Raw genomic sequence first — 17,065 nt, 5'->3', positions numbered from 1 at the left:
CTCTCCAATTCCCACACCCTATCCATCAGCAAATGAGTTCTACACTAAGAATGTACCCAAATTTGACCCTTTCTTAGACTGACATTAAATGTATATCAGATCAGGGTGTTCCCGTTGTGGTTCAGCAGGTTAACAACCTGACATAGTGTCCATGAAGACGTGGGTGTGATCCCTGGCCTCACTCAGTGGGTCGAGGATCCGGCTTTGCAATAAGCTGTGGCGTAGGTTGCAGATGTGGCTTGGATCTTGCTGTGGCTGTGATGTAGGCCAGCAGCTGCAATTCCAATTCAACCCCTAGCCCTGGAACCTCTACGTGCAGGTACAATCCTAAAAATAAAATGAAATAAGATAAAAATATTTTTAAAAATAATAATGCCCTCCAGCACTCGTCATCCCCTTAATTTTTTTCCCTTTGCAGTCACCACCATCTTACATCTTCTGTATTTGTTTTCATTCTTTCCCCTGTTAGAATATAAGCTGTCTGAGGTCAGAGGCTTTGTTTTACTCACGACTGTATTTCCAGGGTCTAGAACAGTTCTTGGCCCATAGTGAGAGCTTTGTAGGTATTTGTTGAATTGACTAAATGGTATCGCTCCTACGTCACCAGTGGATCAAGGATGACTTTACCCAGAGTGGATGAATGTGTTTAAGAGCCCAGTTCTGGGCTGGACCACATGGGTTTGAATCCCAACTCTCTCCTTGTCAGTTGTGACCATGGCAATTCTGTTCACCCTTCTGTGCCTCAGTTCCGTATCAGTGACGAGAAGGGTGCTGACACCTCCCATTAGGCTGTGTGAGCAGCACGTGAGACTCTACATATGAAGCTGCCTGGCCTGGGTCTCTGAGTGTTTGGTAAATGTTAGCTTTTTTTTTTTTTTTTTATCTTGTGATACCATTTTTGGAAATGTAACTATGTAAAGCATGTAAAAAAATAGGCTGAAGATAAAAGGAAATTGAAATGCAGACCAGTATGGGGGAATTTTATTGTATTTATAAAGGAAAAAGCAGGTCAGAAATTAAATAGCTTTAACTGGATGCAGTTTTGTCTCGGCTGCAGGTAGCAGAAAACACAGGCAGAATCTTCATCCTTGGGAATTCCTGTTGCAGAAAAAGAAGATAAAGTTCAATCTGGGGGCACTGGAGTAAGAGAAAATAGGACAGGGCACCTGGAACTAGGGTGATGGAGGCTCCAGTGTCAAGACTGACTGCTGGGGTCCCAAAAGGACCTCCATCTTAGTCCCAGCTCTCCCAACTCACTCCCAGTGAGATCTGGGCCAGTCACCTCCCATTAAAGAAGCTGAGCTGCCTGTGTGGCTCAGCAGGTGGAGGATCCAGCGTTGTCACTATAGTGGCTCAGGTCGCTGCTGTGGTGCGGGTTTGATCCCTGGCCTGGGAACTTCCACATGCAAAGGATGCAGCCAAACAAGAAGAAGAAGGGGAAGGAGAAGGTGGAGGGAGGAGGAGAAGAAAAAGGAAGAAGAGGAAGAAGGAGGAAAAGGAGGAGAAGGAGAAGAAGCAGCAGCCACCATAATACCCAGACCAGGTTAGATCGAGTTATTCCTTCCAGCACGCACATTCATCCACCCCAACATCTCTTACCATTTACCACAAATTAAATAACCCACTGTACAAGTACGTGTTTAATCTCTGTCTGCCTCAGTGCATTATGATTTCCATGAGAGCCAAGACCGCCACTGTACCCCCAGCCCAGAGCCTGGCCATCTTTGGGTGCTTTTCAAAGGATGGGAAGATGGAGAAATCTGAACTTGTTACCTTACAGGACTGTTATATGCACATAAAGGGAGGTGGATGCAAGAGGATGCCATCTGCCAGCTCCTACTCTGTGCCATTAAGGTATAAGAACGCATTTTGTTATGTTTTTTCAGGCCCACCAGTTAGGTCCTAGTATTTGCAGCAGTTCAACTGGAGGGGAAACAATGGCTGGAGCAGCCTCCAGGCCCCTCCCGCTGCTCTCTGACTTCAAGCTCTGTGAAGTCTCTGGCTTTTAACCACAGGAACAAAGCCTGCATTCTTAGGGCTTGGCCTTCCTCGGGGCCACTCCACCCCACCGGGGTCTGGTGGGAGCCAAGAAGCAGGGGAATGATTACCTAATCGCAGCGTGAGAGGCATTATTCTTAGGGGCATTATTTTTAGAATTCTAGCCTAAGGGACCTTGGCAGTGATTGGAGCTGACCCACTCCTTTCCTGGAGGAGGGAACTGGGAAACTGATTTGCTGTGTGCGGAGAGCTGTGTGCAGAAGTGGGGCTGGGGTTCAGGTGTGCATCCTGCCTCCCAGGCTGGTTCACTCACCCCCCTGCGCGCTGCCTGTCAGCCTGCTGCTGCTTGCATCTCCCCAGGACTGCTTTTGGCCAGATCTGTGAGCTCTTGGTGTCTAATTAGGCTGGGACAAAGGTGAGGGCACACACAGAGAGCCCTGCTGGGAGCTGGTTGGTCCAGAAATGCCTGGCAGAGACCTGCCGGGACCTGTTTATGCCCACAGTTCAAAGCCAGGCTCTGAGATTATAGCAGAGTTTGTGCCAACAGTCAGGTCCTCTTGGGGAAACTTGGTCTGTGGAGTTTGGGTGAGGGTCTCAGGGCTGCCTAGTCCCTGGTGGTGCCCCTTTCTTTGTCTCTGTTTTCCTCTATAAAATGGGAGAACTCATTCCTCATCTTCCCTGATTCCCAGGGGGAATGTGAGGGTCAGTGAGATGGGAGATGACGGTCAACTCCCTTCTCTCCCTCTCATGAGCACTGTTCACACCAGTCCCCCCGAGGGTGTGGGGAGGGCTGGTCTTCCTTTGACAGTAGTTTTGTGAACTTGGCAAGAGATCAGGGGCATGCCTCTCAGACCATCAGCAGCAGAGTCCCCTGGGAACCTGGTTAAATTTCAGGTTCTGCAGCTCCAGCTGTGGTGCAATGGGATCAGCAGCATCTCTGCAGCACCAGGATGCGGGCTGGATCCCTGGCCTGGCACAGCGGGTTAAAGCATCCTGCATTGCTGCAGCTGCAGTGTGGGTCATGACTGTGGCTCAGATCTGATCCCTGGCCCGGGAGCTCCATATGTCTCAGGGTGGCCAAAAAAGAAACAAAAAAAACCCCTTCAGGTTCCTGGGTCCTATCCCAGAACTGTTGAGTAAGTAATATTTCTGGACACAGACACTGAGCCTGGCCTCTTGAGACACACTGGAGGTACAGCAGTGGATGAGATCCAGTCTCTGGCACGCGCTTTCTCTCCTTCTTCCAGTTCTTTTTTTTTTTTTGTCTTTTTTGCTATTTCTTTGGGCCGCTCCTGCGGCATATGGAGGTTCCCAGGCTACGGGTCGAATCGGAGCTGTAGCCGCTGGCCTACGCCAGAGCCACAGCAACGCAGGATCCGAGCCGCGTCTGCAACCTACACCACAGCTCACGGCAACGCCGAATCGTTAACCCACTGAGCAAGGGCAGGGACCGAACCCGCAACCTCATGGTTCCTAGTCGGATTCGTTAACCACTGCGCCACAACGGGAACTCCTTTTTTTTTTTTTTTTTTTTTTTCCAGTTCTTGATGTATGGAAGGAGGGCCCTCATCCGCAGTTTGCTTGGCAGAGCCCCGCACCTTTGGAAAGGAGGCGCTTCTGTCCTTTCCCTGGCTACCCTCTGGGAAGGAAGCCACCGAGGCCCCTAAACACACACATATAGGCACACGTGCTCACGCCAGCACACACGGATTCCTACCTGTGCTCCTGCAGCAGGGTCGCCAGGATGCTCTCCAATGCCATCTGCTTTTGGTCTGCCCACATGCTGTCCACCTGACGGCCAAGCCGTACCCTTGCTCCTTGCTCCTGGTTTCTCTCCCTATTCGAGCAGACAAAGATAAACACCTGAGGTTGCTAATTGGGTAGGACACAGAGAGGCCTGGGAAAAGCCAGGGCAAAGGGAGCAGAGCTGGGGGTGTCTCTGTGCCGAGGCCAATGTCTGGCATAGACTCTCGACTCTCATACCCAACAGTACTCAGCAACATTTAAGAAGGCAGCATAGGAGTTCCTTTGCGGTGCAGCGGGTTGAGGCATTGTCATTGCAGTGGCTGGGGTCGCTGATGTGGTGCAGGTTTGATCCCTGGCCTGGGACTTCTGCCCCCCCCCTCAAAAAGGTGGTATATATAGGAGTGAAGACTATAGGCTGAGAAATATACATTTGCAAATATCTTCCCCCTGATGACTTAGTATTCTTCATTGAATTTCTTTTTTTAATTTTATATATTTTATTTTATTTTATTTTATTTTATTTTTTTGCTTTTTAGGGCCACATCCGTGGCATATGACAGTTCCCAGGCTAGGGGTCTAATCAGAGCTACAGCTGCCAGCCTATGCCAGCCACAGCAATGCCAGATCCAAGCTGCATCTGTGACCTACACCACAGCTCACGGCAATGCCAGATCCTCACCCTGTTGAGTGAGGCCAGGGATGGAACCTGAAACTTCATGGTTCCTAGTCGTATTCGTATCTGCTCGCCACAATGGGAACTCCCTGAATTCTTTTTTTTAAATTATAGTTGATTTAGGGAATTCCCTTCATGGCTCAGTGGAAAGGAATCTGACTAGTACCCATGAGGACGCAGGTTCAATCCCTGCCCTCGTTCAGTGTGTTAAGGATCCAGTGTTGCCATGAGCTGTGGTGTAGGTTGCAGATGCAGCTTGGATATGGTATTGCTGTGGCTATGGTGTAGGCCAGCGGCTACAGCTCCAATTTGACCCCTAGCCTGGGAAACTCCATATACCACAGATGAGGCCCTAAAAAAGGCAAAAATAAATAATCATTGATTTATAGTGTTCTGTCAATTTCTGCGGTACAGCAAAATGACGCACAATAATGAATATATATATATATATATATACACACACACACATTCTTTTTCTCATATTATCTTCCATCATGTTCCATCACAAGTGATTGGTTGGGTATAGTTCCCTGGGCTATACAGCGCGACCCCATTGCTTATCCATTCTAAATGTAACAGTTTGCATCTACTAACCCCGTGACTTAGTAACTACAAAGGAGAAAATGTTAACTCTACAGAGGAGAAACCTGGCAAATATCATGTTAACCAAGGGATCAAAGTCACCATCGCAAATGGGACAAATTGACACCTGCCGCCTCGTGATAAGGTGAGACATCACTTCCTTTATACAGCATGACTCCAATCATGAAGAAGGACCAGGCAAGTCCAAGATGAGGGACATTTTACCAAGAATTGGCCTTTACTAATCACTAAAGTCAGTATCACGAAAGACCGACGGATGGGTCCAGATGAAAAAAACTGAAGAGACATGACAACTAAATGCCGCCTGTGATGCTAGTTTGGATCCTGAATGAGGAATATCAATAATTGCTGTAAAGGACATGGGGAGACAACTGGTAAAATTTGAATATGGACTCTTAGAAATGATTACACTGTGATTATGTCAAAGAGTATTCTTTTTTTTTTTTTTGGTCTTTTTAGGGCCACACACCACAGCTCACAGCAACGTCAGATCCTCAGCCCACTGAGGGAGGCCAGGGATGGAACCTGTGTCCTCATGGATGCTCATCAGTTTCATTTCTCCTGAGCCGCATGACGGGGACTCCTCAAAGAGTATTCTTTTTTTTTTTTTGTCTTTTTGCCTTTTTCTAGGGCTGCTCCCATGACATATGGAGGTTCCCAGGCTAGGGGTCTAATCAGAGCTGTAGCCACTGGCCTACGCCACAGCTGCAGCAACGCGGGATCCGAGCCGTGTCTGCAACCTACACCACAGCTCACGGCAACGCAGGATCCTTAACCCCCTGAGCAAGGGCAGGGATCGAACCCGCAACCTCATGGTTCCTAGTCGGATTCGTTAACCACTGCGCTACAATGGGAACTCCTCAAAGAGCATTCTTTGTTTGGATATTAGGACACAGGCAGTCCTTAAGGGTAGAGGGTCACGATGACAGCAATTCACTCTCAAATGGCTCAGCAAAACAACAATAATAATATGTACATGGGTTAGTGTATCAATGTACAGATATAGAGCAAGCAAATATAATAAAAATATTAGGAATTGTTGAATATGAGGAAAGATATATGAAAGCTCTTTGTATTATTGCTGAAACTTCTCTGAAATTTTGGAATTTTTTTTTTTTAAATGGCTGCACCCATGGCATATGGAAGTTCCCTGGCCAGGGGTTGAATCAGGGTCACAGCTGTGACCTGTGCCATAGCTGTGGTAGTGCTGGATCCTTTAACCCATTGTGCTAGGCCAGGGATCCAACCCACACCTCTGCAGTGACTTGAGCCACTGAAGTTGGTTTCTTAACCCTCTGTGCCACAGCAGGAACTCGTGGAATTTTTTCAAAATAAAAACCAAAATGTGTTCAGGGAGTTTCTGATGTGGCTCAGAGGTAAACAAACCTGACTAGTATCCATGAGGACACAGGTTCAATCCCTGGCCTTGCTCAGTGGGTTAAGGATCCAGTTACCATGAGCTGTGGTGTAGGTTGCAGTCGTGGCTCGGGTCTGGTGCTGCCCTGGTGTAGCCTGGGAACTTCCATATGCTGCAAGTGTAGCCCTAAAAAAGAAAAAAGAAACTTATAAAATGTGTTCAAGCTCTGCAGTCAGGCTCCTTGGATGCTGACTCTGCCACTCTGGTGTATGCCGTTTGGAAGCTATTAATGTAGCTTCTGTATGATGGGGGTAAGAGTACCTCCTTTGCAGAGTTGTTAGAGCAATGAAACTAAGAAAATGGCTAACACTACCAAGGGCTTACTCTGTGCCCGGCGCTGTGTCGAAGGTGTGTACCTGTCTCCGTGTAGCCTTTGTTTCTGGCACAGAGTCACAACCAAGTGGTAATGGGGACAACCACATAGTGGGGGTCCAATGATCATTTATTAGAAGTAAGCTGAGGTTTGGCAACTCCCGAAATGACAGGTACTGAGCAAGGGAAGAGACCAGAGTTGGTCCCTGCAAACTGAGGGGCATTTGGAGTGTAAGAAGTCACTAGAACGTCGGCTCACCCCTGCTGCCTGCTCATGATGTCCTGGAGGAGCTTTCGGGCAGAGAGCTGGCCCAGCACCTTCCGGTAGCTGTTGGTGAAGATGGCATCTGCATACCGCGGCATCCTAGTGGAAGGAGTCAGAGGTCAAAGGGCAGGGTGGGAGGCCGGTGGGCTGTCTCACTGGATCTCAGTAAGGTCCTTCTGTTGCCCTTTGCCCTGCTCACCCCCTAGAGAGGAGGGTGGGGGTGACCTCTCTGGGGCTCGGAGTCCACCTCCCTCCCAGAGAGGAGCAGGGGAGGCTGCCTGCGGCCAGCTGACAGCTCAATTCTGCATCCCCTGACACCACACCTGCACGGACAGCAGTGGGCTGGCAGGAACCCAGGGCCTGTTGTCAGGACTGCTTACCTGAGGGGCTGGGAGGGCAGGGAGCTGAGGGAGCCGCTGCTGAGGGTGAGGGTGACGAGGAAGAACACCCAGAGCAGCATCCTTCACCCCTGTGGTGGCACCTGGGAGTGACAGACAGGAGGAAAAGGTCAGCTGGAGCCATAGCCACTGGGACACCTTTTGCTGGCTGGGCCCAGCTCAGGTCTTGGCCCCGTGCAAGCTTTGGTCCTTGTCCTTTGGAAGCTGTGGGGCAGGAAGAAGAACACAGACTCTGGAAGTCAGACACAGTTGGGTTCAAGTCTGGCCTCTGCTAGACACAAGCTCTGACCTCATTTTTTTTTTCATCTGTAAAATGGGTATGATAAGGCCACCCTGCTGACCTCACGGGGTTGCGTATAAAGTGAAGGATAATGGTGAACCTGCCCCTGGCTGTGAGGCATTGCACGTGGCATTCAGGCCTCATCGAGGAAGCAGGGGAAAGCAAGCATCTTCCCTTCGTCCTCTAAATCAGCGGCACTGACAGCGGTGAGCGGGACTAACAGCTCAGGCTCTGGGTCAGACAAATCAGAGTTCACATCCATCACTAGCTGTTCATCCTAGGACGGGGGGCTTCTCTTTTCTGGATCTCTGTTTACGCACAAAATGGAGTTACTAACTCTGCCCAGGACAAAGGGTCCTTGTGAGCATGAGATGGGGTACCTGGAGGGTGTGGCGTGTGGGGAATTCTCCACAATGCTCTGATGCTCAGAGGGCAGGCTGCTTTGTTTTTGTGTGGAGCTGGGGGTGGGGTGGGGGGAGGCTATACCTCTTGCTCCAGATGCTTAGATTTTGCCAGAGACTTCTAGCCCTGATAGAAACCAGGGAGCCTGGGGAGCCCGTGAGGCAGAAGCATCTCATAGATCACGCAATTATCCTTAATTGGGGCCTGCTGACACCATGCAATTAGGGGAAGAACAGTCAACAGGGGAGAGAGCCTGCCTTGCGCCTCGGCGGGGGAGGTTCCTCTGCCGTCAACGCAGACCGCGTGCGTGGCAGAGATGGCTGGCTTCGGCGTATTTCGGCCACCTAAGAGTTGGGTCTTCTCATCTCCCAGGGGCACCCCCTCTCCGCAGGATGTCCACTCCGTGGGGATGCAGCCCCCCGCCCCGGAGGCCCAGCCAGCCCCAGAGAGGCCAGGACCATCTGCCTGTCAGGTTCCATTTCCAGTTGGTCCTGCTGAGGAGGGATTTCCGGCAGGCAGAGCTTGCGCTGCAGGAATCCACTCCCTTTTCTGGGCTCACCCCACTTCTCCCAGACACTGGGGTCTCAACTAACCCAGGCATGCCTTGAGACCCCTGCACCTCCAGAGCTAGAGGAGGGGGCGGTCCAGACCTCAGTCACCAGCTCCTCTTTGACGTGCACCCTCTCCCCGCAGACAATCTCCAGTTTCAGCTCACTCACTCACTGCCAGTGAGTGACAGGGAGCTCACTACCTCCAAGCCAGTCTGTCCCATTTCCAGGCAGCTCCTCTTGTTAGGAGGTTTTTCTCATTGCATCAAGTTCCAAGTCCCTTTTTGCTGCAAATTCTTGTTAAGCTTTCATGATTCTGGGGAGGGCTGGGGCCAGAGAAAAGATGAGACCGTGGTATCAGCCCTCGAGGGCAGCCCCTTCAATGTCTACCTGCTGTGCCTCCCAGAGCTTCTGCACCTCCATCCACACGAAAAGCCCTTTATTTTTTTATTTTTGGCCACCCCGAGGCATACAGAGTTCCCGGGCCAGGGATCAGATCCTAGCTGCCATCACGACCTAAGACACAGTTGCAGCAATGCTGGATCCTTAACCCACTGTGCTGGGCTGGGGATCGAACCCATGTCCCAGCACTCCCAACACGCTGCCACCAATCCCCTTGTGCCACAGGAGGAGCTCCCATGAAAAGCCCTTTAGATGCGCTTTGCACCTGACTTAGACCCCGGCCCCCAAACCGAGGGTCTTTCGTCTTCTGCCCTTCTCATCACACTGTCACAACTGGCTCCCCCTTTTCTGAGCTGGTCCACTGCTGGTTTCCTCAGCAGGGAGATATTTGGAGGCAGAAAATCTCCTCCACACACCACTGCTCTTCGGTCTCCCAGCTGCAGCCTGGGCTTTCTTGCCTTCTGTCCTGCTGGTCCTTTAACCACCAGGGCTCATCCAGACCCTTAATCACTCACTCACCTCTCAGAAGCCTTGGCACTCCATCCCCGCCAGAGTGAAACCCAAACCCCTGCTCTTGGCCTAGGCTCCCCCTGGGTCTCCCCACCTGCCACCCCTTCTCCCAGGGCTGGCTCAAGGGATTCCCAGGACACCCCTACCTTTATCCTCCAGAGCAGGTATCACCACCTCTATTTTACCATCAGGGAAATGAGCCCAGAGAAGAGAAGGGCCTTTTTCTGTGGTCCTCCAACAAATTAGTCTCGGAGTGGGCACTTCAGAAGGGGCCTCGTGATTCCCAGGCCAGCAGACTTCCTCCTGCTCCGCGAGGCGCCCTCTCAAATACAATCCCCTATTCATGCGGGCGCCTCAGAATTCATCACCTGTGCGTGGGAAACGGTTCTGAGAAGACCACATGCTTTTGCTCTTTGTAACTAAGTCTCTGGGGAAGAAATAAGGGGGAAGGACAGGAACACCTGCTTGGTTGGCGTGTTCCTATGCACAGCCAGTGGTTTTAGGGAGTTGAAAATAGCCCGATAAGAGGGCAGACTTTGGGGGGCAAGTCAACGTAAGTCCAATAACCCCTGGTCATTCAGGAATGAGGTGGGGTAACCTCATAATCTGGTCCACCAAGAGGCACCACATTTGCTATAAACCACATGCCCTAGGGATGGGTCATGACACCCTTGTAACCTCTGGGCTGAGAACCTAATCCATGTGGTTGCAAAATCCCACTGGACAAAAAAGGAAAACAGCAAGAATAACCCAGCCTATGAGATGAGAACAGCGGAGAAGCTAGCTGTTGACAGATGTCTTCCACATGGCCAGTCCAAGGAGCTAGAATTCATGGAATTAAATCTAGTGCATATCCAACAGCACCACCGACAACTCCTTGATGGCCTCAAAGTCATCTTAGGGTTTATCATCTATCATTACAAGTATCAGTCAGCTCTCAACAGTGCTTACAAACTAATTTTGTCATTAGATATATTTGAGGTTGTCTAGCTTCAGGATAAATGGGCACTTGATTCACAGCAGCTGGCACCTTTTGCCAGACTTGGTGCCAAGAATGCTACAAGAATTCTGCAGATGAACCTTCAACTGACGACAGATCAGATCTCAAGTGCCAAACTAGCGAGGCCATTTTTGAACTCCTGGGGGAAAAAAAACAAATCTTTTACCTTTCTCGAATATTCTACTGTGTGATTTAAGAACCCCGCCCCCCCCAATCCTGACTCTATTTATAAACTGTTTCCAGCAATAGTGCTCTAAGTCGAGGGAGATCTAAGTTTTTAGTGAGGAAGCATCTTGAATGGTCATTCAAAAGGGTGATGCCCCACCCCCTTCCAGAAAGGTTGGAGGAGGCTTATGGTAAAAGATGCAAATACTCAGGATCCCTGAAGCCCCGAAGGGTCCAAGAGACAAGCTTCAGGGGCAGGTCATTGTGTCTAAAACCTAGAGTAAGGAGTGCAGCTGCAATTGAGCAAGAAAGCAAAACGTTATCAATTTCCAGGCAATTGTATTAAATCGGTCCTGAGCGATCGGTGAGTGGTATTGATTTGCACAGCCACTTGCTTCCTTTCGGGTCCATGGCAGAATCCCGTTGTGGGCAGGAGAATCTAGCCAGCGGGTGTCTTGCTCTAGAAGCCCACCCCCACACCCATGAAGGAGCACCGAGACCTCAGCTGCCCCTGACAGACACCTGGCACGTGTCTGCCTGCCACCTCTCCGAGGACTGAGTGGCCAAGCGTCCAAGACAACCTCAAAATGGCGCCAACCATCAAGAGCACGTTCCAGAGCCACTAACAAGGGGCCTAAAAGGTACTCACCAGTCCAAGGGCAAAGAAGACGGCAGTGGGCCTGGTGAACTGGGTGTCTCTGAACTGGTGAGAAGATCAACTGTCTCGCCCCCATCCAGCCCGGCCCCCAGGGCCACCCCCCTCTCACCTCCGATGTGGCAGGTCTCCCTCTGCCAGAAGACGCGGCTCCAGTTCCAGGGGCCTCGGGCTCGCCGTTTGCTTCAGCGCCTGCGTGGTACTCGCATCATTTATACCTTCATTTTCCTAAGTGTTGTCAGCGTCAGAGAATCAATTACACACAAGTCCACCAAAGGACCGTTTTTAGCATCGCACTGACAAACCCTAACGGGGGAAAGAGGTTTTGCCCCTCGCCAATTCAGACTCGTATTGAACTTGCCCTTTATCTTCGAGAGCACGGACAGAGCAAAAAAAAAAAATTATATTTTTCTGAGAAGAAGAGAGAGTATAATCCTGCTACTCTAATAATTGGAGTACGCAGAACGGTGAACCACCATTTACTCTCAGAGATAAATGGGCCTTTTAAAAAGTTGGTATAATCTTGTTTTGTCCATGTGCAACTTTATTTCACTTTAGGGCAGCCAACATTACAGGCTGGGTGTTTTTCTCCTCTTAGTGAGGAAAGTTGCTTGCTATTTCCCTTGTCATCCAATTATCAAGATTTTCCCCTCTTGACTTGTACCTGCTGTGGTCACAGGTCGGTGTAGGCAGCGAGCCTGGGGAGCATCTGTTTCGTGTGTCAAGGCTGCCTCAGAGGTGTGTGAGGTGAGAGGGGAGAGGCGGAGTGTCTTGGGAGAGTTGTGCTTCCAGATTTCTCTAGCCTATAGCAAAAGAAGCCTCAAGAACGGCATGAAAGTGTGCGAGGCAGAAGCCCTGGTTTCCCATAGGGCTGCTGTGGAGGACTGGAAATTGCTGTGAGCTAAGAGTCCAACTACCCCTCCGTGTCTGTCCGTCACGACTTTGGTGACCTTCAGAAGTTACTTCTACCTTCCAGGCCTCAGTTTCTACACGATCGATTTCTACTCCCACCCCAGCTCGGGGAAAACAGCAGAGAACAGTTAGCTTTCCAAGTTTGTAAATAGTGACACAGAACTTTCTTTGGAAATCGTCTATGGAAGTGCAATATATAAAGCAGATTTTTTTCTTGGCCGCACCCACTGCATGCAGAAACTCTGGGACCAGGAATCAAACCCAGGTCACTGCTGAGGAACCTGAGCCATAGCAGTGACCAGGTCCTTAACTTGCTGAGCCACCAGGAAACTCCTAACACAGATTTTTAAAATGGAGCTGCACTGGTTAGAGATTGAGGAGTGGAGACTGCCTTTGCCTGCCCCTGGGACACCTCTCTGGTTCGCAGTTAGAACCAGTAGTTTCTGGAACCTCCTCCAAGTGACACTTTGTGAACCTGCTTCTTAGCCTTCACTGAGCCATGTTCCTGGCACAGAGCAAACATGGGATGTTCCCCAGAGAAGCAGGGACTGAGCAGCATCACCCTGCAGGCCTGGACACAACGTGGTGTGGTCAGGTCAGGCCAGATCCCCAGGGACTAAGAATGGCTGATGGGTCACAGCTGCAGGTGGCAGATGGAGGAGTTAGGACGCCCAGGGCAGTGGGCTCTCTTACAGACAGGAGGTGTGGGGTTATCTCAGCGAATGCAAGGTGGGTACCACCCAGAGTTGGGCACCCAGAACGGACACCAGGCCAGAGTGCAGACATAGGACACACAGAACTGGCCCAAGAAACCATAGGGATGAGAATTCAACCCCAGCTGAAGCTCTGTGTTAGGGATTGAGCTAAAGACTTCATGCCTAATCTCAGTTTTCTCATCTGTGAAATGAGAGTGATGGGGCTCATCTCATGAGGCTGTTGGGTGAGGATTAAATATGACTGTGGATAAGGAACAGGCCTGGAATAGAGTAAGTCACATAAGTAAGCTCCTACTGCTATCACTGTTGTTCTAAATGAGGAAAGAGGCACAGAAAGGTTACCCACTTTTCCACAGTCACACAGCTGTGCAATGGTAGAGCCAGGACTCAAAAGTTTTCTAGCTTGCAAATTTAGTATTCCACAACAACCTGAGCTACTATGGCCCACCAATTCTAATTCTTCCAGTTTTTTTTAAGAACTTTAGGAGTTTCTTGGTGATCCAGAAGTTAAGGCTCTGGTGTTGTCACTGCTGTGGCTTGGGTTCAATCCCTGGCCTGGGACCTTCCACATGCCATGGGTGCAGCCAAAAAAAACCTCCCAAAAGTTAAGGGTTTTACTGAAGCATAATTAACACACCAAAAAAGTCACCTGTTTGAAGTCTATGGTTTGGTGAATCTTCATAAATTTCTACAGTTGTGCCACCATCTACCTCAAGGAGGTGGACCCAGAGAGGGACACACCACTAAATGTTCCAAGAATCAAGAAAAGGGAGAAGTCACGGTAAAGCTGGGAAAGTATCAAGTGGGTTTGGAGCCAACTGTGTGATTTTTGGGCAAGGTGTTTAGCTGTGCTGAGCCTCAGTTACCACATCTGTACAATGGGCATGATAATACCCACCTCCCCAGGTTGTTGTGAGGATCAGAAACTATGCTTGGAAAGTACCTGATACACCTGGCAAATGCAGCCATTACTGTAGGTCTAATGATCAGAGCTGAGCTCAGAAAGCCAGGCGGGAGAGCTGGGAGCCCTCCTGGGTGAGGAGCTTAATTTGCTGTCATTGCTCCAACCCATCAAGGAAGGAGATGGGAGGGAGGAAGCGAAAATGTGCCTTGAGAGTGAGAGCCCGGCCCCCTCCACCAAGTCCTGCTGCCAGCCGCCTCGTCCTTATCCTCCGAAGGGTGGGAACGGCTTGCTCACCACCCGGCTCTCTTCCCAGGATGGGTTTGAACCCAGCGCTAATTAGTGATCGTGCCTGTGTGTAAGGGCTGGGGGCTTGAGCTGTGGAAAGAAAGCGCCCTAGAGAAAGGCTGGCTTTAAAAAGCCCCAAAAGGCTGGGGCAGCGAGGCTCCGCCGAGAGACAAGCGGAGCATTTGTGTTGCAAATTTCCAGTGTGCCGGAGCCAGCCATTCAGAGGGCGATGCTAGAGGCCTGGGCCTGGGGGTGGGGAGCGCAGAGGGAATCGACAAAGGGGGCCTGTCCCAGGGCTTCAGACCCTGCTTTGTAAAAGCTGCTTTCATCGCTCTCCCTGGATGACGGCGGTGTTCCCAGCCTGAGGCCACCATGCAAGGCTGGAAGGCCTGGACCCCAGACTCCCAGATTCCTTTGTTATCCCCTGCTGCCCACTCTATGCCTTCTAGGCCCTTCTGTGGAGTCAGCTGCAGCAGATGTCAACAGGAGTGCTTATGAGAGCGATGTCGTAGGGGTTGGCCTGGCTTGGTGGCCTCGGGCAAAGTCACAGGACTTCCCCAAGCCTCGGTTTCCTCTTCTGTGAAATGGGGCCAAAAGGTTCTGTCTCCTATTTCACGTCCTATCCAAGCATAAGTGCCTGTGATTGGATGGTGATCCAGTCACCGTTAGAGGTTCACCTCTTTCTGGAAAAGTCTGCATTTGGGAAGGCCATTAGAACTCTTTTAAAGAAGTGAAGTCGGCCGTACTTAGCAAGTCAATTAAATGACTCTGGGTTGCTTGGAAATATTACCCTCATGAGTATTTTATTTTACTTTAACTTATTTAGCTTTTTTTTTTTAAGGGCCGCACCTGCAGCATATGGAGGTTCCTAGGCTAGGGGTCTAATTGAAGCTACAGCTGCTGGCCTACGCCAGAGCCACAGCAAAGCCAGATCTGAGCTGTGCCTGCAACCTGCACCACAGCTCACAGCAATGTTGGATCTTTAACCCACCAAGAAAGGCCAGGGATCAAACCTGCAACCTCATGGTTCCTAGTCGGATTGGTTTCCACTGCATCACAAGGGGAACTCCCCCTCATTAGTATTTTAAACAGTCACCTTGCTTGGAATCTTTGGGCTTGTCCCAAGTCAGTTATTATGGCTGTTTACCAGGCTGTTTTTCTGGGTTGGGAGATGAAGTGCTGGTGCCAGGCATGCAGCACAGGAAGCCGGTCCCTGGCTGATTCTTCAAGCAAGCTCTCCCAGGCAAAGATCTATTTGACCCCTCTTCAAAGCACTCTATGGATCCCACCTCTCCAAGAAATGTTCCCTACTGGTCTTGCCTTGTGATCAACAGATTTTATATGTGGAAAAGCACCCCTAAGACACTTGGGATGTCTGGGACCAGATCTGATTCATCTCTGAGCCCCCTAAAACATTTTTTCCTCCATTTTTTTTTTGTCTTTTTGTCTTTCTGCCTTTTCTAGGGCTGCTCCTGCGGCATATGGAAATTCCCAGGCTAGGGGTCTAATCAGAGCTGTAGCCCCTGGCTTACGGCAGAGCCACAGCAACGAGGGATCCGAGCCGCGTCTGCAACCTACACCACAGCTCACGGCAACGCCGGATCCTTAACCCCTTGAGCAAGGCCAGGGATCGAACCCACAACCTCATGGTTCCTAGTTGGATTCGTTAACCACTGCGCCACGACAGGAACTCCTTCAATTTTACTGAGATATAATTGATATAAATAAAGCTTTCTAAACAAGGTGCACTGTCGACCCTAGACCCAGTGGTATTAGCGGCTTGTTAGAAATGCAGAATCCTGGGCTCCTCCCAGACAGCTGAATCAAAGGCCAAATCCTCTTTGTTCCAGGATTCTAAAGGCATCTGACCCCTAAGATGGTCTCCTAACGCTCTGTGGTTCTCCAACCAGGGAGGAGGGCTCTGGCCTCAGGCAGCCGGCAGATGTCACTGTTTCCCAGTCGTTGGCGATGTCAGGCTTCGCTGAGAAAGCCAGATGCCCCAAAGCCAGGGCTTTGTTCCTTGTGAAATCCTGGGAGCACTGAGGGGTCCAGGACAGTTACATTATCAGGCCATCCCCTCCTCAGCCACCTGGGCCCCCCATCTTTCTCTGCCCAGTTCCTGCCCTGGGTTCTCGGCTATGTTTCCAGTTAGGGGAGGCTACGGGATCCCCAAGTCCAGCCCCTGCCCCAGGATCCCCAGGACAAAGTCCCAAGGAGAAAACCCAGCACTTGGAGCCTTCCTCCAGCCTGGCTCATCAGTCAAGATCATGGTCCGACAAGGACGAAGGCCAATGTTGGGAAGCCCCTTCTCACTTAAGAGTCCGAGTTGTTGCATCTCAGTGACGACAGGACCCGCAGACACAGAAAGAGGAAGTTGCCATTAATGAATATCTACAGGAAAAACCCGAGGGCTGCCTGGGACTCTAGTTTCAAGTTTCCCATCTGAAATGGGCACCAGGTGCAGGGGCCGGGGTACAGCTTCACTTCCCCTCTGTGGCTGCAGGGCTAAAAGAGCCTTGACTCCAGACTGGAAGAAGAGTTGCTGGGGTTTTCCTCTGGCTCTGGCCACATTCTCCTGGCCTTTCCCCATTCTGTGCCCTTTGGTCCCTGAACACCTAGGCCACAGAGCAGAAGGAAGGTCAGCTTGCACACTCAGCCCCATCCTTGAAGCTGGAACTCTCCTCTAATCTGGGAATCTGTCCCTAATCGATGGCCAGACCTGGCTTCCTAACTCCCATCCCTCTAGCCCTGGGTCAGCCTCGCTCACCACCACCAAATCCTTGACAGGAATCTAGTTGTCCTGGGTCACGGCTGTGTAGCCAGAACATATCTCTTTTTTTTCCTTTTTTTTGGCTGCATCCACAGCATGTGGAA

The 17,065-nt window shown here is 50.6% G+C and overlaps 1 protein-coding gene across 2 annotated transcripts; it reads right to left on the bottom strand.

Annotated features, from left to right (window-relative positions):
- Positions 1-959: 959 nt before the first annotated feature.
- Positions 960-11,529, bottom strand: GHRH (growth hormone releasing hormone). 2 transcript variants are annotated; one of them, XM_047770323.1, is made up of 5 exons: positions 11,369-11,529; positions 7,395-7,495; positions 7,009-7,113; positions 3,716-3,835; positions 960-1,098 (listed from the first exon to the last, which is right to left on the bottom strand). In XM_047770323.1, exons 2-5 carry the CDS (start codon positions 7,472-7,474, stop codon positions 1,083-1,085), a joined length of 321 nt encoding a protein of 106 aa, XP_047626279.1. In that variant the 5' UTR covers positions 7,475-7,495; positions 11,369-11,529; the 3' UTR covers positions 960-1,082. The 2 variants fall into 2 exon arrangements, with proteins under 2 accessions (XP_047626279.1, XP_047626278.1); XM_047770322.1 differs by lacking the exon at positions 11,369-11,529 and adding an exon at positions 9,701-9,800.
- Positions 11,530-17,065: the final 5,536 nt, after the last annotated feature.

The sequence above is a fragment of the Phacochoerus africanus genome, chromosome 3, assembly GCF_016906955.1.
Source record: "Phacochoerus africanus isolate WHEZ1 chromosome 3, ROS_Pafr_v1, whole genome shotgun sequence".
NCBI classification, from domain to species: Eukaryota; Metazoa; Chordata; class Mammalia; order Artiodactyla; family Suidae; genus Phacochoerus; species Phacochoerus africanus.
This window is presented reverse-complemented; position numbering and strand designations above follow the sequence as displayed.